This window comes from Brachyistius frenatus, unplaced genomic scaffold (assembly GCF_029030835.1).
Source record: "Brachyistius frenatus isolate BFR_SWC_R1_liver_20210118 unplaced genomic scaffold, ASM2903083v1 Contig_98, whole genome shotgun sequence".
Classification (NCBI taxonomy): domain Eukaryota; kingdom Metazoa; phylum Chordata; class Actinopteri; family Embiotocidae; genus Brachyistius; species Brachyistius frenatus.
In genome coordinates, this window is record NW_027210697.1 from 485,652 (window position 1) to 507,187 (window position 21,536).

Here is a 21,536-nt window from a genome sequence, read left to right on the forward strand (position 1 = left end):
GCATCTGAATATGTTAATGTATTATGGAGATAAACACATGATGAAGTACATGCTGTGTAGTGTAATATATGCATTTTACCTGCTACTTGCATTAGACAGCAGTTATTGTGAACATGTTGGTGTTCCTGTTTATCTGTAGACTCTATTTAAAGGAATAAAATTAGTCAAATGTATTTTTTTCTTTCATAGAAAAAGAGTCTCTTAATTTACTAGAAACAGATTTTGCTTTTAGAGACTAGCCGTATTTTCATGTTTTTGTCCTTTCTTTGATCTTTTTTTTTTAAAGAAAGAAAATTCTGGCCATTTTTTAATCCACTTGAATCATCTGTCAACTCCCTTTAATCGGTTTGACATTGATCAGAGTGGCGCTGATGTAATGGGGTTTTATTCGGAGGAGGCTGTGTCCCGGTCTACCCAGCGTACCTCTGTGCTCGGTCAGCAGTGCGCGCCGCTGCGGAAGAGGGCTCCGCCGCTGTGCCGCGTGAACGCGCCTGTCCATGCGGTTTGAATAAAGAAGCAAAAACAGGAGGAAAAAAAAAAAAAAGACAACAGCTGGTGATGGAAAGACATGAAGCAGAGAGCAAAGACCGCTTTTATTCTCTCATCTGAACCCGTTCCCGGTGTCCGGTGGGTCCGGTTCTCCGCTCAGCTCCTCCGCTCTTTGTCAGACCCGGGCGCGTTTGTGGGTTTTTTTTTTTTCTCAGAATGAAGACGCTCCACCGGAGGAGGACTTGCTCGTTTCAGTCCGCCAGTGAACCGGCAGCGTTCAAATTTCTTTACATTTCTGAGGAGTCCGTGCAGTGAAGGTTTTTTATTTCCTGCTGGATTTAATCATCTTTTGTTTGGAGAATCATTGCTGCGGTTTACACTGACGGAGGATTCACCCAGCAGCTTCTTTAATGACCTTTTTTTAATCAGCCGGTTAATACTCCTTCTTCTTCACGGGACTGTGAGGTGTGGACACACCGCTGATGGGATTATTTCACATCTGTTTGGTGGATTTTTTTAAAATTGATTTAATTTATTTATTATCACTGACTCTGCGTTGTGTCTGCAGTCTTTTGTGTGGAGCGGATCAGTCAGACTCTTGTTAGACTGTCCTGGTCCTGTCCTGATCCTTTCCCGGTCCCGTTCCCGGTCCCGGTCCCTGTCCCTGTCCAGTGTGCCCCGGATTGAGGAGCACCATGCCGGAGTGCGTGTCAGTGCCGGAGTTCGTGCACGAGGTTCAGGAGGACTGGAGCTCTCCCACCACCTCCTCCTTCACCTCCAAGATGCTCAGCTGCAGGAACACCGTCTACCTGCTGGAGGAGGTCAGTACAGACGGAGGGGGGTGGTGGTGGTGGTGGTGGTGGGAGGGGGGAGGAGGGGGACGTAGTAATAGTAGAAATAGTATCGTATTTAGATGTGTTGATCGGGAGAAACCTCACAACTGTAAAGTCATCGTTTTGCTTCAGGGGTGGATTTAACTGCCCCCCCCCCCCCCCCCCCGCCCCCTCCCCGCCCGGCCCCTCTGTCTGCTGTGTACGCCTATACAGTTTATTTTATGTAGGGGATCTGTGCTGTTGTCAGTATTTTTTAACCCCATCTCCATAAAAATTACATTAAACGTCACACTGACATGTTTCAAGAACGAGAACCGACACAGATGATGTCATTTGTTTTTAGAGGATTGGAGCTCTTTTCAGGACTGTGTTGCACCTGTCAGCGTGGGACAATTTACTCTTTATTCTCAGTCTTCATTGTAATCTATTGTTATCGGTGACATCACGTAATGCAGCTCACCTGTGAGGATGTGCAGAGCCTTCGATAAATATCCGCAAACACAACATGTTCAAACTGAACAATGTCTGCAAAACATTCACCGCTCATTATGAGCTCAGGTCTGCATCAATATTGATGGAGCGTCTCACAATCCCTTTAAGGAATCGCACTTGAAGTTAAGACTAAGTAAAACTGCAAGGTTGCAGTTTACAGCCATTTCTGTCCAGATAGATATTAATTCATGTGGTGAAGACTTTGATTTAAACATGAATGCTTCACAGCAGGTTAAAGATGGAATAACCCAATGACAGTGTCGCCAATTCAGTTTTTGACCAAATATGAAATGTTCCAGGTGTTGAACAATGGCCTGAAAAGTGCTTTTGGCATAACATCATGATGTCACAGTGATCTTTGACCTTTTGGATATAAAATGTCGTTACTTCATCATTTTATCCTATCAGACGTCTCTGTCAAACCAGGTCGTAATTAGTGGATGAATTCTTGAGTTATGGCTACACACACACACACACACACACACACACACACACACACACACACACACACACACACACACACACACACACACGTGCTTTTAGAGGACACCTTTGAGCTTTGACCTTTGACCACCAAAACCCAATCAGTTCACCGTTGTGCCAGATTTAAAGGAATCCCCTCAGGACGTTTATGACCTATCACGAGAACGAGAACGGGACGGACATACGGCCGGACAGACGGACAAGCTGAAAACAAAACGCCCGCGGCCTTTTAAAAACAAGTCTTCAGCTCATTTATTCATGAGACTTCCTGCCCCGCGACGTTCGGCGGAGGGACCGAGAGAGGTGTCACTGTTTTACCAAACGCTCGGAAATATAGGACAGCGTTTAAAATTGAATGGCAGAAAATGGCACAGCTTTGTATCTGTGCAGTCACACAGGGACGACTTTAAGAGCAGAGGAACCGAACAAACTACAGCCTCTGGTGCCGACGTCATCGTCGTTGCTGCTGTTCCACTTTCTGGTTGCAGTCGAACAACTTCCACCACGTTCGCCCCGTTCACTCGCGTGCTCGCCACTTTCTCCAGAGTCGAGACGTTTCGCTTAACAATTTTGCGTGTAGCTCACGGGAAGTGGTGTTTGTCAGAAGTCGCCAAAAAACAAACAAAAAAAAACAACAAAAAAAAACATAAATATTGAATGAACGACATAATTAAAACAACATCTACGGCTCATCGAGCTCGCTGTCGGAGGCCAACGCGTCGCTGACGACAACCACAACAACACCCTGAATATTTTACCTTCACAGGATGCTGCTGCAACAGGAGCTTTTGGGGAGTAAATAAAAGATACCTCGGTACGCTGCCGTGCGCAGTTGCTATAGCAACAGATCATTTAATGAAAAACACTGGGTTTTCACACAGATTTTTCGCAAATTTCAATTGAATTTCAAGAAGGAAAAAAAAAACCCAACCTATTTCTGCTTCCGTTAAGTACAGTTAAGTGAATTTTAACAGCTGGTTCGTCGAGGTTAACAGCTGATAATTAAACCAGTCGCCACGGCAACATTGTTGAAGAGGCAAAGAAGTGACTTGGGCCAGATCAACTTCATAATGACGGAAAATAGAAAGTGGAAAAGCTTTATTTGTATGTATTATTTTGAGCGGAGCTACAGTTTCCTCTTTGCTCTGAACGCGTTGGTGTCAGCAGACATTTTGTAACTCAAGAAAGCTGATATGATGCTTTTATTTTAAATTCCAAAAGTAACAACAAATGATTTGTGTAACTGGCGTTTTTTTTCTGGCCTGTTAAAAGTGACTTATTTCATTTTTGCCTCGGGACAAAATTTATTTATTTTTCTAATCGATTCAATTAATGTAGTTGTGAAGTTGCTCGGCTGCTGTGTGAGGTCTGTGTGTTTGGACGGGGGGGGGGACGATTTACACCAGCAGGCAGCACCCCCCCCAACACACACACACACACACACACACACACACACACACACACACACACACACACACACACACACACACACACACACACGCACACACACACACAACCACCACCTCAGTGGAGTCACTGACCCGAAGCCTGAAAAACAGACTCCAACTGCCCCCCTCCCCACACCATGTACCCCCGACAGAGTCAGCATATGTTACCACGGCAACAGGTTAATACTCATCTCCATTCATTTGTATTGTTATTTGATGGTAATGAGGAGGAGCCAGCGTTGTGATTATTAATACGGTTGTGAGTTAATCTGCAGCCGGCACACTGGTGCTGCATTCACAGGAGAGCCCGGAAAGTTGTAAATTACAGCTTTGATGAGAAATGTTTTATAGATAAAACACTTTCTTTGTGCTGTTTTTTTTTTTTTTTTTTTTTAAATGTCAGCAACACATCAATAAGCAGACGGCCCAACACACAACACAAGGGGGAGGTAAAAATAATATTACTGTTTCACAACAGAGACCGCTTACATGAGTATAATAGATCCATGTTAATGTTATCAATAATAACCCTTTTTCTACTTTGACAAGTCACATTGTCTGCTGTGAAAAAGGCATATCGCCGCATTCACATCAGATGAGTTCACGTAATTATCCGTTTCCCCCAGTTTAAATAGAATTAAATCCATTATCCAGGTCGTAGTTCAGATGTCACATGTTCAAGTTAAAGTAAAACAACCGTCATGGTTAATATACAAATTATAGTGGCTCAGTGCTCGATTTGTGCCGACTGCCAGATCCACTCCACTCAGGACTTTTAAAAAAAAATCTTTTACTTCACGTTTGTCTCAATTAATGTGAGATTAAACTTTTTCTCAGCTAAAGTTCTACGCAAGAAACCCGGAAATAACACCATTACTGAACCTTTTGGTGGCCTCATGTCATCATATTCTTTTAATTCCTGTATTGATCACGTAATTTAAGTGAAACATCTTTTCACAATCAATGTTAATAAAACAGGAGCAGTCATGTAAAATCTTTTGTTTGGTTTGTTCACATTCGGATGACTTGTTGTCTGCTATTCAATATTAGTATTCTTGGTTCAAAGTGTTTGCAGGTGCGCAAACGTGCAGAACGGTTTCGGTGGCCGTCAAAGATTTGGCAGTGTTTTTAACAGTTTGCTCTCCGTGTCGAGTGACTTTCTGAGAAGGAATGCAGCTCATGTTTGTGTAGTTTTATTGGTGTTTTTTGGATGCACAGCAGGAATCATCTGTAATGAGTGAGAAGCGGCAGCATAAGAAACGCTCACAAGTTGTTTTTTTTTATAGATCACGTGGAAACTCTCCCATCATATCGACTCGCACGTCCTGATATAATACGGACAGATCTCGGTATAAACGCACGTTGATCTTCTTGTGATTTAATGCTGATGAACTCTGTTGGACTGAAGCTTCAGTTCCAACCGGCAGCATCCAGCTGGAGCTGCTTCATGTGGAGATTGTGACTGGTGATGGTTCACACACAGGAATGTAGCTGTCTGCTGTCAGAACAAAGCACGTCCTCTCTGTGTGTGTGTGTGTGTTGAGTCAGCAGGTGAATTACTGCCCACCCCCCCCCATTCACACACAAACACACACACACACACACACACACACTGACGGATCAATAATGTGTTTGTGTTTGTTCAGGCTCTGGACAGCGACCGGTTGGTCCTGCAGAAGATGAAGAAAGCTGCAAAAGCCAAATACACATCAGGACAAGGTACACACACTCTCTCTCACACACACACACACACACACACACACACACACACACACACACACACACACACACACACACACACACACACACACACACACACACACACACACACACACACACACACACACACACATTAACACACCTTAACACACATTACTGCCTTTACTAACAGCGTTTCTCTGTCAGACCACGTGTCTTACCTGGAGCAGTACATCAACTCCATGGAGAAGCTGTCAGTCAACTGTCACTCAAACGGCGAGACGGAGGTCGGCTCCGCCTTCTGCCGCCTGGCCGACTTTTCCAAAGAGCTCCTCTCTCCCATGAAGAACCTGGTGAGTACAAGTAGCGTGATATCACAGAGGTCAAAGGTCACACACACCATCCGCACCTGATAAGGAGTTGCCATCTCCAATTACTTTAAAGCTGGTTTAAGCCTCCTGTTGTCCTCGGGTCAAAATGACCCGCAGCTGTGTTCAACCAAGTTCTATTTTATTTCTATATTTTTTGGGATCATTGGTCATCATTCGTTAGAGAAACCCTCACAGCCTCCTTGTCACCAATGATCCCAAAAAATATTTTGACCCGAGGACAACAGGAGGGTTAAAGTCTTCCATCTGGATCGTAATTGGTCGACTGGAAATACATAATGTGAACCCTGTGATTAGTGCTCAACTGATCATACCAAACTTCCATCGAAATTTTTTAAAATTTATTAACCTCATTGAGAAAAGCTGTTTTTTTCAAACTGGAAAACTTTTGATCAAAACCATAATGGGCCCTTAATTCTTTAATTAGCGAATCCAGTTTTCTTGAAATTAGTTTGCCCTAAACTCCACTAAGATCAACTCGTGTTTATTTAGAAACTGGTTCACTCCAGACTCCACTGGGAAAATCTTGAATTAAAAAAAACAACAACAATGTTTTGTTCTTAACTAGTTCAGCACAAACTCCACTGAATCCTTGTAATTAAAAACACGATTTCAATTAACTGGTTCAATCCAAGATCGATGAGAAAAACAAAACAATTACAAATCAACTGATACTTGAATCTTTTCTGGACTTCATTTGGAAACCCTCGTAAAACCAAACTTTTCAGTAGCTCTTTGGTGGTCAGTCCAAACTTCCATTGAGAAAACCTCTGAACTTAACAGTTCAATTTAAAACTGTCATTGGAAAAGCTTTTGATTTTGAAACAGTTAGTTTTTAACTCGTCTAACTCTGGGACTGAAACATTAAAAACTCCTGATTTAAAATACAACTATGAACGCTTAACTTGCGAACTCCAAACTCCATTTGATAAACTTTGAATTAAAAATCTTTGGTTTCAGTTAGAAAATCTCTGATTTAAAGTCATTTTATTATGTGATTTTATGTTTTTCATCACAATCGTGAAACCTACAACATGTCAGATATAATCCTTTATTGTACTTCTTATTTAAAAAAAATTGTGATTGTGGGAGTCTTCTCAGTTGTTTTTATAAAGTACTGCAGATGTGCAACAATTTTCTTTTATATTTTAGTACAAGAAATCATAATTTCCATGTTAAGCAAAATGTGAAGTATTACCCACGATGCTTTTCAGCAGTTAAGTTTTTCCACAGTAGATGACCTGTTGTTTGTTTATGTGTGTGCAGTTAAAGAGCATGCTCCACAACATCAACTTCTTCATGGACTCTCTGGTTAAAGGAGACCTGAGGGAGGTGAAGGGGGTGAGGACTCTGTTTTATTCACTGCTTTCATATCACCTGCATCATTCATATAAACTGTAACAGTGACAGGCTTCAGGTCAGTCCGTCTCTGAAACAACTGTTACAGTCATGTTATCTACACGTGGCCTCAACATGGTTCTGCTGGTCACTTTTTTCTCTTTTCCTCAGTAATGATAATTATCTGGTTCTGTGATTTAAAAAAAATGTTTTTTATTGTCATCTGTCTTTTTGTAGGATCTGAAGAAGCCTTTTGAGAGATCGTGGAGAGACTATGAGAGCAGATTGTAAGTGATGATCACCCTGAATTATAATGAGAGTGTTTACATGAATGCTGGTATGTCATATTATGCCTGTGAGGTGTCCTTGTTATATGTTTGTGCATGTAAATGTCACATCCTGGATAAATTAGACGCCTGGATGAGCACCTGTTAAAGTCTCCGTGTTTAGATAAGTAAAGTGTTTAAACTCTGTGTGCAGTAAGCAGGTGGAGAAGGAGAAGAGGGAGTTAGCTCGTCAATATGGGATGGTGAGGAGCGAGGTGAGCGGTGGGGAAATCGCAGAGGAGCTCGAGAAGGAGAGGCGATCCTTCCAACTAAGCATGTGCGAGGTCAGTGACTCCGCCTCCTGCCGCTCTGTCACCTTTACCCATATCTTTTACTCCGCCTCTTCTCCCCAATCATCACATCTGTGTCGAATAAATTGACTCCCCTCTCTTTCTCTCAGTATCTAATTAAGGTCAATGAGATAAAGACGAAGAGGGGAGTCGACCTCCTGCAGAACCTCATCAAACACTACCACAGCCACAACAAGTAGGATCTCACAAACACGCACACTGACGGAGCTACATGCTGTAAACTGACATGGTTGTGTTGACTGTGTGTGTGTGTGTGTGTGTGTGCGTGTGCAGTTTCCTGCAGGAGTGTGTCTCCACCACTCAGAGGTTGAAGCAGTACATGGAGGAGCTGAACGGAGTCCTCACCACGGTACAAAAACAAATAACGGCAGCCATACTTGCAGCAGCCTGTAGGGGGCGCTGGCAGATTGTTGGTGTTGTGTATCAATAGAATTTGTCCTGTAGACTGTTTATGAAAAGGGAAGTAGTCTACGGGTCTGAAAAGTAAAACCAATGCAGAAGTGGCTGAAAGTGTAATACCACTGAGGGCCACTAGGGGGCTGGCTCTCAAACCTCTAGGTCCAGAGACTCCCATTAAAGAGAGCATCAGTTTCTCTCATGAAATACAAAGTCAATCCATTTATTGCACAAGTCATTCTGGCGTCTTTAGATCAATTCGCTCCTTCTGATCGGTGTGCTGATGGTCCTTCTGAAAATGACTTCAGGATTAATTAGATATTAGGCCTCAGAGAGAGCTATGTTTGGGGGCTTGCCTGGTTTGATTGACATGGCTGAGGTGAAGTCAGGTTGCGGGTATAGGTGGGCGGGGCATAGTGTCCTCAGGTTCTCGGTCAGATCCACCCCTCTGCTGGCTCCAAAATGCCAAACTCGAGGCTTCAAACTGCAGTTCACAAATCAGCGGGTGACTTGATCCAGTCAATAAAATGATCTATCATACCAAGAAGTACTCAAAACGGCTCAATTTAACTACAGTCAAATGATCAGAACATCATATGATTGTTGATCAGCATCAATCTTTACGCATCGTTTATTTCAAAATAAAAGTGCACTGTTAGTTCAAATAACTTAACCTGTGATTAACCAATGAAATCCCAGGTTGATGGGAGGAGCCAGGCGGCAGCATGTGACCCTGGAGTCGTTCAGCTTTTCAGGTGAGCTGTTTGTGTGTCTGCAGGTGAAGCAGCGTCAGGAGGAGGAGAAGAAACAGTTGTGTTCTCTCAGAGATCAGCTGAGGCCGGTCGTCCACACAGAGCAGGTCAGACACACACAAACACTTATAAACACTTACTTTATATTACTGCTCGACAGATGATTAACGTGTGTGTGTGTGTGTGTGTGTGTGTGTGTGTGTGTGTGTGTGTGTGTGTGTGTGTGTGTGTGTGTGTGTGTGTGTGTGTGTGTGTGTGTGTGTGTGTGTGTGTGTGTGTGTGTGTGTGTGAAGGACACTTTACCTAAGCCGGTGTACAACATGCATCAGCTCCTTGGAGACAAACAGTACGGGACAGAGAGAGCAGGATTCCTCTACAAGAAGAGTGACGGGTAAACGATAAATAAATTTATTTAATTCCAAAGATAAATCTTAATCCTCAAACAACCCTTTGAAAGTCTGTCCTTCGGCGAGGACTGCTTGAACTGTTCTCACTCGCAAAGTGTAAAACTCAAATCGGTCCTCACAAAGACAGACGTACCAACAAACGGAAACACTCAACAATGACAGTCGGTGTTATCGGTGTGACTTAAACTGTGTTTGTGTTTCAGGTTGAGGAAAATGTGGCAGAAGAGGAAATGTTCAGTTCACAACTGTTACCTGACCATCGCGCACGCTACTGTGAGTGTGTGTGTGTGTGTGTGTGTGTGTGTGTGTAGCTGTAACCTTTGACCTTAAACATTAAAGCTATCATGTGTAACATTTGCATTAAATCCAACCACAAATTAACCTTCATTCAAGATGCATGGAAAAGTGTAAAGAGATTTAAAAAAAAACAGACCATCTTTTGGTATTTCTAAAAGCTTTCTATAAAACATTTTTAAAGTAAAAACATATAAAAGATAAACGAAGATGAACAGATACACCAGCCGTACTGTTTCATTCATGTGATTTTATTTAATGTTCTGTATTTCTGATTCGCTGCTTGTTGAGACATTTATGATCGTTGTTTTCTCATATTTTATTCACCTTTTATTTTTGGCGTATGTTAGTATTTCACAGACTTGCTATATATTTATATTTTTCTTGTGTAGCCGTCTGACCTGAATGAAAGGTTTTCATACAAATAAAGATTTGATGAACTGAATCTTTTCAACCTCCTTCTCTCTCTCGCAGCCGAATAAACCTCCTACCAGACTCAACCTGCTCACCTGTCAGGTCAAACCCAGCGTGGAGGACAAGAAATGCTTCGACCTCATCTCTCGTAAGACACGCGCACACGCACACGCACGCACGCACACGCACACACACACACACACACAAATAAAGATGACCCAAGACCTGTGTGCATAAATAAAACGTATGTGCAGAACCAGCACTGCAATCTTTTGATATCCCAGATTAAAGTTCATTACTATATTTGAAATACATTATAAATGTAATGAAACACAATATGAAAACAATAGATTTACATTAAACATATAAATGAAAGTTAAACACACGTAATTCTAACGGACACTTTTTCTTCCAGATAACCGGACCTACCACTTCCTGGCTGAGGATGAAGCTGAGTGTGTCGCGTGAGTAAAAAAAATAAAAATAGTCAGACTGTTCATTAAAGGGCCACTCCACCAATTTTACACATTTGAATCTGTTTGCAGGTCTTTAAGAGTACTGGTGCGTAGTGTAAAACATTTATGAAGATTTTTTTTTCTTCAAAGAGAGCTGTAACAATCTACATGTCCTCAAGTGATGTGACTTGAGTCTGCGTTGGTTTGGTCTGAAGATTTAAAGTATGAAAAGGTAAAAAAAATCTGGAGGTTCGAAAGAAAGAAGTGCGTTTATCAAACCTCTGCTTTCTCTTCTCATCTCTGCTTGCGGCTACATTAGCTGCTAAACACTCCTGAATCTGACGCAGTCGTCAGAGTTGCATTGTGGGTAATGCAGGCACCAGGTTTTAACGAGGAAGAATTTGTGAAATATAAAAAAGTCTGCAAATGTTAAAAATTTTAATTAAAACAAAGTATTAAAAATGTGTTTTTTGTGTGTTCAGCTGGATCTCGGTGCTCAGCAACAGCAAACAGGAGGCTCTGAGTATGGCCCTGGACGGGGGGAGGAAAGGGGGAGGAGGGCCCGAGAGCAGCGTGGAGGATCTGACCCGGGCCATCACGGACGACATCCGACGGATGCCAGGAAACAACAACTGCTGCGACTGCGGCGCTCCAGGTAACGTCCATCAATGAATCCGTCCATCAGTGAGTCCTGTCTGGTGTCTCCTCCCAGCTGGTCTCCACCAGCGTCCACTTTGTTTCCTGGAGGGCCTTTAATGTGAAAAAACCTCCAGGAAGTGTTGAGGTGAGCTCACTCTCTCTCTCTCTCTCTCACTCTCTCTCGCTCTGCAGATCCTGGATGGCTCTCCACCAACCTCGGCATCCTGACCTGTATCGAGTGTTCAGGGATCCACAGGGAGATGGGGGTCCACGTCTCCAGGATCCAGTCTCTGAGCCTGGACAGTCTGGGCACCTCGGACCTGCTGGTGGGTCGGACGAGTCGAATCCACCAGCAGTTCATCCAGTCGTCAGTCAGCTGGGTGGAACAATGAGATCACTGGACAGGACATTCACATAATGCAATTTATAAAGTTTGGGATAAACCATGAGTTTAATTATGAATCAGCTTCTACGTCCAGGTAGCTTAGTGGTAACAGCTTCGTCCTCGTCTCTTAACACTAACTGAATATAAAGGTTTGTTTGTGGATCTTTCTTATTTAAATGCACCGTGGGAGCTGTAGTTTATTCTCCCTTCACATCTTTATGTACACCGGGTTTTACGTTAGACTTTTAAATCAAATAACCACATATTTACCAGCACTGTTATTTATTGTTTTCAATTATTATTCAACCAGTCACCAAAACAAGCTACCTGAGAATATGATTGATGGGACTGTTACTATGGAAGAGGCAGATAAAATAATTGATCTCACTTTGCAACTCTACAATCCAGCTTCTCTATAAGGAAGCTCTATCAGCTGTCGACCTCTTTGCTCCACTTGATTAACACCCAGCGGACGACAGGACGGGTTCATAACGGATTAACTCGTCATCTAATAAGTTTCATCACATAAATCACAGTTATGTAGCTGCAGGAGGGTGAATTTCTTCCCGTCACATGGAGGTAGCAGGACGACAGTTTTCCAGTCAGCTCTGACTCGGTCGTCACGGTTCTGAAGTTAGATTCAGACCTTTTGTTTTCTGTTAAATTCCTTGTTCTTCTTGCTCCTCCAGTTGGCCAGGAATGTCGGTAACTCTGGTTTTAACGAAATACTGGAGGCAAACCTTCTGAGTCCTTCACTGAAACCCTCCCAACTCAGCCACATGTAAGACACACACACACACACACACACACACACACACACACACACACACACACACACACACACACACACACACACACACACACACACACACACACACACACACACACATACATACATACATACATTTGCAATCTTAAATTTTAGTCAAATTTAAACAAATGTGATGTTGTGTGTTTATGCCGCGCAGGGCGGAGCGTAAAGACTTCATCCTGTCAAAGTATCAGGACGTTTACTTTGTGAGGCGGAGCCACAGCTCGACTGCAGCGCTGCGATTCGGCCTGCAGGAGGCGACCAAGAGCTGCGACATCTACACTTTGATCCAGCTGTACGCTCAGAGGGCGGAGCTGAGCCAGCCGCTGCACACACACATACAGGTACACACACGAACATCTTAAAGGTATACACACACATGCAGGTATACACACGAACATCTTAAAGGTATACACACACATACAGGTATACGCACGAACATCTTAAAGGTATACACACACATACAGGTACACACACGAACATCTTAAAGGTATACACACACATACAGGTATACGCACGAACATCTTAAAGGTATACACACACATACAGGCACACACACGAACATCTTAAAGGTATACACACACATACAGGTATACGCACGAACATCTTAAAGGTATACACACAGGTATACACATGAACATCTTAAAGGTATACACACGGACATCTTAAAGGTATACACACACATACAGGTATACACACAAACATCTTAAAGGTATACACAGGTATACACATGAACATCTTAAAGGTATACACACAGGTATACACATGAACATCTTAAAGGTATACATACATACAGGTATACACACGGACATCTTAAAGTTATACACACATACAGGTATACACACGGACATCTTAAAGGTATACACACATACAGGTATACACACGGACATATTAAAGGTATACACACATACAGGTATACACACGGACATCTTAAAGGTATACACACATACAGGTATACACACGAACATCTTAAAGGTATACACACAGGTATACATATGAACATCTTAAAGGTATATACACACACACATACAGGTATACACACAGACATCTTAAAGGTATACACACACACACACACACACACACACACACACACACACACACACACACACACACACACACACACACACACACACACACAGGTATACACACGTACATCTTAAAGGTATACAAACACACACAGACACATACAGGTTCATGCACAGGTGCACACATCAGGTATAATCACACACTTTCATGTTTCCGTGACAACAGGAGAAAGGGGAGGCGGCGCTCCATTTAGCCGTCCTATTGGCTGACAGGACGTCGCTGCACATCCTGGACTTCCTGGCTCAGAACTGGTCAGTCTGCTGTGACGACGTTTGTTGAGTTGTGACACCTCAGTGTGTGCTAGTGTCGTACACCTGCATGTTAACCTGCATGTGTGTGTATGTGTGTGTGGTTTTTTTTTTTGTCAGCTCCAATGTGGACGTGCAAACATCAGCAGGAAACACGCCGCTGCACTACAGCTGTCTGCACAACAAGAGTGACTGTGTGAAACTGCTGCTGAGAGCCCGAGCCAGCACACACATCAGTAATTCGCACACACACACACACACACACACACACACACACACACACACACACACACACACACACACACACACACACACACACACACACACACACACACACACACACACACACATCAATACATTGTACTTGTGAATTCCCTCCTTACCCCCATATTTTCACCTAGTGAACCTGAAATCAAGTCTTAACTCTCAAAAAAAAAAAAAAAAAAAAAGTGAGACATTTTTGAAGATTAAGACATTTTTCAAAAGTAATTTGTATTTTTTTATTTTTTTTTTTTAGTTTGGACATTTTTAGAGATGTGGGACATTTTTTGGAAGAATATTTTACCTTCCATGTCTTCCTCAAATGTAGAAACACTCTGTCAACGATAATGACGACAGTACATTAATATTTGAACTGTTTGTGTGTTTCAGAGAACGAGTTAGGAGAAACTGCTCTGGACATGAGCCGCAGGTTGAAGCACAGCCACTGTGAGGCGCTGGTGAGGTCATCACTCTGATTTTCGGTCCATTTCATCATCGATCAATGAATCAAACTTCATCTGTAAAAAAGAAAAGTAATTTGGGACCAAATCACACGAGAAATATAAGTAATGGGAAATTAATGATAAAACCAATAAAGTAAGAATAATTTTAATACTAAATAAATGAAATAAAACCAGATGAAAAAAAGTAAATTAGGGAATAGAACATTAAAACATAAATACAATGACATAAATGAATGAAATAATCAAAAGCAGGGAAAAATGTTATGTTGTGTTCTAAGCTCTGAAAGACATTTAAAAACAAAAGTGATCGTAACAGTTTATTTGCGTGTGTGTGTGTGTGTGTGTGTGTGTGTGTGTGTGTGTGTGTGTGTGTGTGTGTGTGTGTGTGTGTGTGTGTGTGTGTGTGTGTGTGTGTGTGTGTGTGTGTGTGCAGCTGCAGCAGGCCCAGTCCAACAAGTTTGACCATCATGTCCATGTAGAGTACGAGTGGAGGCTTCGTCATGACGATCTGTACGACAGTGATGACGACTTTGATGACAAGGTAACCATGGCAACTGACAGTATGATTATCCAAGAACAAAACCGCTAAAAAAAATTCTGCTCTTAAAATAAATATTACGTGATGTTGATATGCGGAGGTTCATGTGCCGTCGGGGACCGGACTTCTTGTATTTTGTGTTTTTATATATATATTTTGTGGGGGTTTTTTGTGTTTTTTTTTATACTTGAGAGAATAATCAATCATGGTGCATAAATTCTTGATAAAATAAAAGCTTAATCACAAAATGTTGTTAAATCACAATGCTTCCATGTAAGTTTAAACTTTTTATTGCAACAATAATACTCATAATTTTTTAGTGGTGTGACTGTTAGTGGTGCTAACAAGTCAAATATAATACCACTTTCCTCCTCCTCTGTTGCAGAACGGTCCAGTGAAGAAGGAGCGCTCCTCTTTCTCCTCGTCCTCCTCCTTCACCCCCTCCTTCTCCTTCTCCTCCCGTCCCTTCAGCTTCAATCAGTCCAACTCCTCCTCCATCACGCTGTCCTCCTCCGTAGCGCCGGGAGGAGCAGGCGGAGGTCTCCTCAGTGTGGGCAGGAGGCTGGCCATGGCCATGGAGCTCCACAGCCGCCCCTCTGGCTCCGTCCCAAGTCCTCCTCCTCCTCCCCCGTCCTCCCCCGCACCTCCGCTGCCTCCTAGGGTCAAAGGTGGGTACTCAAATAATGGCATGAACAAATAATGCTGGGTCTCTAATAAAAGCCTGTTAAAACAAACCCAGACAGCTGGGATTACCTTCTGTCTATAAAGTACCTGGTAAATCCAGGATGATGTATGAAGCCATTAATTCCATCAGTAATCATCACGCTGAAGTGAAGTGCAAATTAAAACATGAGAAACCCAGAAAACATGGAGGCTTTATATCAACATATGTTTAAGTTAAAACCTGATTCCTTCATTTAGTCTGAACATTAAAAATCATCCTTTCCTCTCTGCTCTCTTTTGCTCTCCAGCTCCCAACGTTCCTCCTCCTCCTCCTCCTCCTGCTGGAGGCGATGGAGCGGGGGAGGAAGAGGATGAAGAGGGTGAGGTCTTCTTCCCCCTGACGGGAAACAGAAAGACGACTCCGCCCCCTCCCATTGCCGTCCGACACCAGAGGAGCTGCTCCGAGTCCAGCAAGCACGGTACCGTCTGAGAGACACACTGCAATTAATCTGTCGGGGTGACAGTGTTATTAACTGTGTGTGTGTGTGTGTGTGTGTGTGTGTGTGTGTGTGCGTGTGCGTGTGCGTAGATTATGGGTTGCCAACCAGTCCGAGGATCTACAGCGGTCCAGACTCCTCCTTCAAGAAGTGTGTGTGAGTATCTGATACACAATCACACTGAACGTAAACACAACCACACGCACTTGGAATAACGCTTCTGATTGGTCAGTGGTGTAGTGATGTCAGGTCAACCGGGGTGTCAGTGTAGACGTGTCTTTTCTTTAAAAACAACATCCTTCTTTGCCAGTAGTTTTGTAGACTTAACTAACACAGTAATACAAAAATAAACCTGAATTCGTTTATTTATTTTATCATCATGACATCCATTTTGTCGGTTGAATTTCCTGTATCATCTTTACACATTCACGATGTCCAAACCGTGATCAAAACCCACGGAAAAATGTACAATTAATCATAATTAAATACATTCTCTGAGAGATCCTAAAGATACATGTGATTAAGGTCGGAAGTTTGTTCTTATAAATGAAACATGAAGAAATTGAAGCGGCTCTTGTTTTTATCTGAACTAAGAGACTGCACTGACCTCTGGTGGACAGAAGATGTATTACAGGTCAGAGTGTTCAGCTATAAAACACCACAGATCTTAAACTGCCCTCCCCTCTCCTCTCCCTCTCTGTCTCTCCAGTCCAGCTTCTCCTCTCAGCTCGCTGACTGAACGACCAGACAGAGGTACTTCCTGTCCAGAAACATCCTCTCACATCTGTTTAATCTCTCCGGAGTCTGTGAAACGCTCACATCTGCCTGTGATCACCGTTAGCTGATAGGGAACAGTGGAGGAGACGAAATACGATTATACATTTGACTTATTATTATACTTTTTCTTAATCCAGGAGTGTCAATCAAATATGTTTATATCTATGTGACGATTGTTAATTAATTAGGAGAACAATTTATAAAGAAAAAAAAGTTACAATTTTGATGGTTCAAGATTCTCAGATGTGAGGATTTGCCAGCTTTTGAGCGAGTTACCAAACAAAAGGAAACGGCGATTAAAATTTTTGTAAGCGTTATCTGGCATTTTGTAGACAAAACAGTTACTTAATTGAGATGGTAATCTACATACATCTATATATAAATTCTAGAAAATAACCGGAAATATTGACATTAATCTCTCTGAGGTTTTCGGTGGGCAGAAAGTGACGGTAGCTCCTCCCACTTCCTACACCCTGCCAGTAAAGCTCCGCCCAACATGTCACCCACCAATCACCGATCTCAGAGCTTTGACTGTGACATCAGAGGCCCCGCCCCTCAGCCGCTTCCTCGCAGATCATTGGTGAGACCTTTAAAAACGCTTTCACCCTCCAGGTTTATTAATACTATTAGTAGAAACATTTCTTGTGTGATTTGCTTCTGTCTGTCAGCCTCGGGGAACAAGCAGCCGGCGGGTTCAGGCGCTGTATGACTGCCAGGCCGACCACCACGACGAGCTGAGCTTCACTGAGGGTCAGGTGCTGGTGGTCCTGGCACGGGAGGACAGTGATTGGTGGGTGCGTATCACCATCCTGCTCTCTGATTGGTTCTATGACTGATGGGACGAGAAACAGTCAGTGTGGCCTCAGCTGACCTCCTGACTGTACTGGAGCTGCAATGTTTACTCGATCGCAGAATATTTTAGTTGATTATAATTCATTAATAATTAGATTTATTTATTTCGCCTCTGACTTTGAACAGCCGTGTTTTAAGTTTCTCCACATGCACAGAAACCATGTATGTGTGTGTGTCTGTGTGTATTCATTGTGCAGCACGGTTACATAGAGGATGAACCGGACCGGAGAGGTTTGTTTCCGTCCTCCTTCGTGCAGCTGCTCTCCGACTGACATGAACCTGGACCAGACCAGGAACCAACCCGACCCCGGACCAGCACAAATCCAGATCACATCAGAGCCTGGAGAACCAGAACCAGCTGAAGCTCAGATCTGCGATGGACCGGGTCAGACTTCCAGGTCTGGTCCTACTTCACCTCCCAGGATTAGACGGCGCCGCTCCAGCATCCTGCGAGTTCACAGGACAGCCACTGTTGTCACAGCAACCGCTGTTCCTCATGCCTTCCGTTACCGTGGAAACATTATGGATGACCTTTCGGTGAAGACACTTTATTTTTCTGTGGCTCGGGTTAGGTCAGGATAATGTTTGCCAAGGAGACGGACTCACACAGACCGAACAGCGATGAATCGAGGCTTAGGCTGCCGATACTTTTATTTATTTTTTAAAAATTATTTAAAATGAAAAATATTTTATTAAGCACAGATAATGGAGGATCACTTCAAAATACAGCAATCAACGTGGCGTTTATTTTGAAGTTAATCTAAACTACTTTAATTCTAATTTATCTATTTTAATTTATTTCATGTGATTAAATCTGTGACGACAAAACAATACGAGCCACTTCTGCCACTTTTCAGGCTTCTCTTCCTTGTTGGTGCAGGACCTAAGACTTTTAATGGACCAGATAAGAAACCAGAGCAAAACAGGTTGTAGGAAACTGAAGACCAAAGCTCTAAATTCAGGTAAAATCAGTGTTTGGGACAGGATGGATATAAACACAGACACAGATAGGACCTCAGATGTTTACAGGTCTGTAAATGTGGTCTTCAGAGGAAGTGAAGCCTGAAACAGGAAACATCTGATGCTTCCAGCTGCCTTCGTTGTCTGAAGATATCACAACACTTTGGTGAGTAAGTACAGCAGCGTTCTGCTGCCACTATTACAGTAATGACTTTACTCTGTGTCTTGTTAAACTGTCAAGATTTTCTTATTTGTCTTTTTATAACAAGATATTTTTCTCTGAACTAGATAACCCGAGTAATTCGGTTTCAACAAGAAACTTCTACAAAACATATCAGCGTTATAACCAGGAATAAATAAAAAATTGTACTGAGTTAAAGTACTGTTACTTTAAATAGCTTACTAAGATAAAAGTAAGCCAGTTAAAATGTTCTGAGAAAGTTATATTGTATAAAAAGGTCTGGTCACAAAAATCTAGGCTTCGACCTGCGATCACACCTCTCAGTCCCCGAATGTCAGTCAGTAAATGTGTAGAAAACACATCTTTTTCATAATATTTATATATTAATATATTACAATACACCAATTTTGTTTTGATAGCAAGGAAAGTTTCCCATTAAAACTAACTAAAAACATGTCATAACATGGAAAATATCTTGTTATAACGAGCTGATTTTTTTTTGTCACTGCCGTAAATAGGAACTTTTATTGACACAAAACTTCTCTGCTGAACTTTTGTCATCTGGGTTTAATTGTTATAACTTTTACCGCCAAAGTTTGTAAAATTTTTCCAATAGAAAAAAACAAAACTCTTTGATTGTTTCAGATTGTTTCTTTTTGTCTGTGGTTTCAGTTGATCTCGTCTGTTTGGTTTCTATAAATGATGATCAGCAGGTTGTTGGTCAAGTGAGACTTACACTGCGACTCTGTTAAAAGACTCACCTTTTAACAGCTAAATTAAAGCTATGGTAACTGGATGTGCATCATACACATATTTGTTTGGTCAGCTGTTGGCACTCTGCTCTAAATCTACATTACACCTGCAGATGTTTAGAGATTACAAACAGCTGATTGGCTGATTTAATTTGCAAAAACTTAGTTGTTAGGTGTGAGGATATAAATCTGTTTGCAACCACTGAGCCTGTCGACTTTGCAACTACAAAACTTTACATCCAGATGTTAAATCCAGCTCGGCACTCAGCGGGTCTGCTGCGCTGTCATTTAGTGGCTGAACTCAGGTTTTATGGCACGTTCAAGCGCTTCTCACCAGCTCGTGAAGTGGATAATTTCCTAGTTTACTGGAAGGAAGTTTTCCTGGTCAAGGCAACAAATGGTTAAATCTCAGCAGTGACTAAAAATGTGTAAAACAAGTGGCAGATGTTTCATATTAAATGTTCCATATTTTAACGTTTCTAGTGCTTTATTTATAGGCCTGACATCGTCATGGAGAAATGTTTGTGGTTTTCTGTGTTAAAACGCATTTTAATACCATTTTACACCACCTCGCTAAAGCCTCTGTAGATATGAGAAAAATGTTTTTAGTGGGTGTTCCTATGGCTCATTAATATTAATGAGCATCTCCTCTGATTGGCTGACTATTTTCTGAGAGACGCCTGACAAGGCCAACTCCAGGTGACGGGCTGTGGCTCCCTAAACTTACCGGCAAAAATGAGAAGTCTTTTTTCAGACAGTAAGTAACCGATACCTGAACGGGTAACAGCTCATTTGAAGAGGCAATAATAACCGACATATCAGCAAACTGTTAACACTGTGCAATGTACACTTTATAGACTTATAGCTAAGTTCGCTAACCAGGGCCTGCCTTGTTTTGCTGCTGACAGATTCAAAGTATAATTATAAGTGTCTGACAGTGTTATGGAAAAGATTCCTACAATGTTACACCCTTAGTATGACTTTTTGACCATATTTCGGACAGACAGATAGTATGATATATTTTTGAACGACACTCTATAGTAAGAATTCTGTTTGACATTTTGGACGACATACTATAGTATTACTTCATGGACGTCAAAAAGTGGTCAGCGTTTATAGTGGTGTTGCTAGTACTGCTAAAATCAATTACACGGTAGCCTTTTACTGTATTTGCAGTTCCTGCCACCGACCAAATAACGCAAATCCAGTAAGTTAACATTCAAAACGTTATTCTGTTTTACCAGCAGCTGCGAGATGATTAAAGCAACTGTACAGTATAAAAATGACTGAATCAATTTTTTTTTCTGACATGCAGTGACAGCAGATATTATTCATGTTTTTGTCGCTTTTTAGGCTTTTTGTCTTCTCCGTTCTGACACGGATACTACAGCTGTACAAACTTACCAAAATAAACAGCAGCACTTATCAAACCACAAGTGTGTTTAATGAGTTTACTAATCGTTTTGACACTTTCACAGTGTTTATCTTGCACCCACACCCCCCTTTACTAAGTAAAAAGCAAAGTAAAGTTGAATTTATACAATATGGGGCCTTTAAAGAAAGCCTTCTGACAACTTAGCAATTTGATTGAAGAGGCCAAGTGACTTGTTCTGGACAAAATTAAACTCAAATGACAGTGAAACATGTAGCAGCACAAACGACAGAGCAACAGCTTCAAGATGATAATTCAGCATTTATGATTATTCCTCAGTTTGCGACAAACAAAGAAATCAACAAATGAAACCAACTTTTTCAACAACAGTTTTTGTAACTTTCTGAAACAGACAATCAGACAATCAAACCCACTTCGCAGTGCACAGTGATTGTCCTGGTATGTGGACCTCTGAAAGTAGGGTTTTTATTTTTTTCTCAAACTCTTTCTTTCCACAACAACTTC

The 21,536-nt window shown here is 42.0% G+C and overlaps 1 protein-coding gene across 1 annotated transcript; it reads left to right on the forward strand.

Moving 5' to 3' along the window:
• Nucleotides 1-474: 474 nt before the first annotated feature.
• Nucleotides 475-21,127, forward strand: unm_sa1614 (un-named sa1614). The gene is made up of 28 exons (XM_069711234.1): nt 475-1,310; nt 5,392-5,464; nt 5,651-5,796; nt 7,099-7,173; nt 7,408-7,457; nt 7,651-7,780; nt 7,897-7,982; nt 8,081-8,156; nt 8,982-9,062; nt 9,249-9,346; nt 9,566-9,635; nt 10,131-10,218; nt 10,486-10,534; nt 11,008-11,180; nt 11,357-11,490; nt 12,239-12,330; nt 12,518-12,704; nt 13,612-13,697; nt 13,815-13,930; nt 14,346-14,413; nt 14,853-14,960; nt 15,343-15,625; nt 15,929-16,099; nt 16,210-16,273; nt 16,827-16,870; nt 17,320-17,474; nt 17,563-17,688; nt 17,944-21,127. Exons 1-28 carry the CDS (start codon nt 1,185-1,187, stop codon nt 18,016-18,018), a joined length of 3,030 nt encoding a protein of 1,009 aa, XP_069567335.1. The 5' UTR covers nt 475-1,184; the 3' UTR covers nt 18,019-21,127.
• Nucleotides 21,128-21,536: the final 409 nt, after the last annotated feature.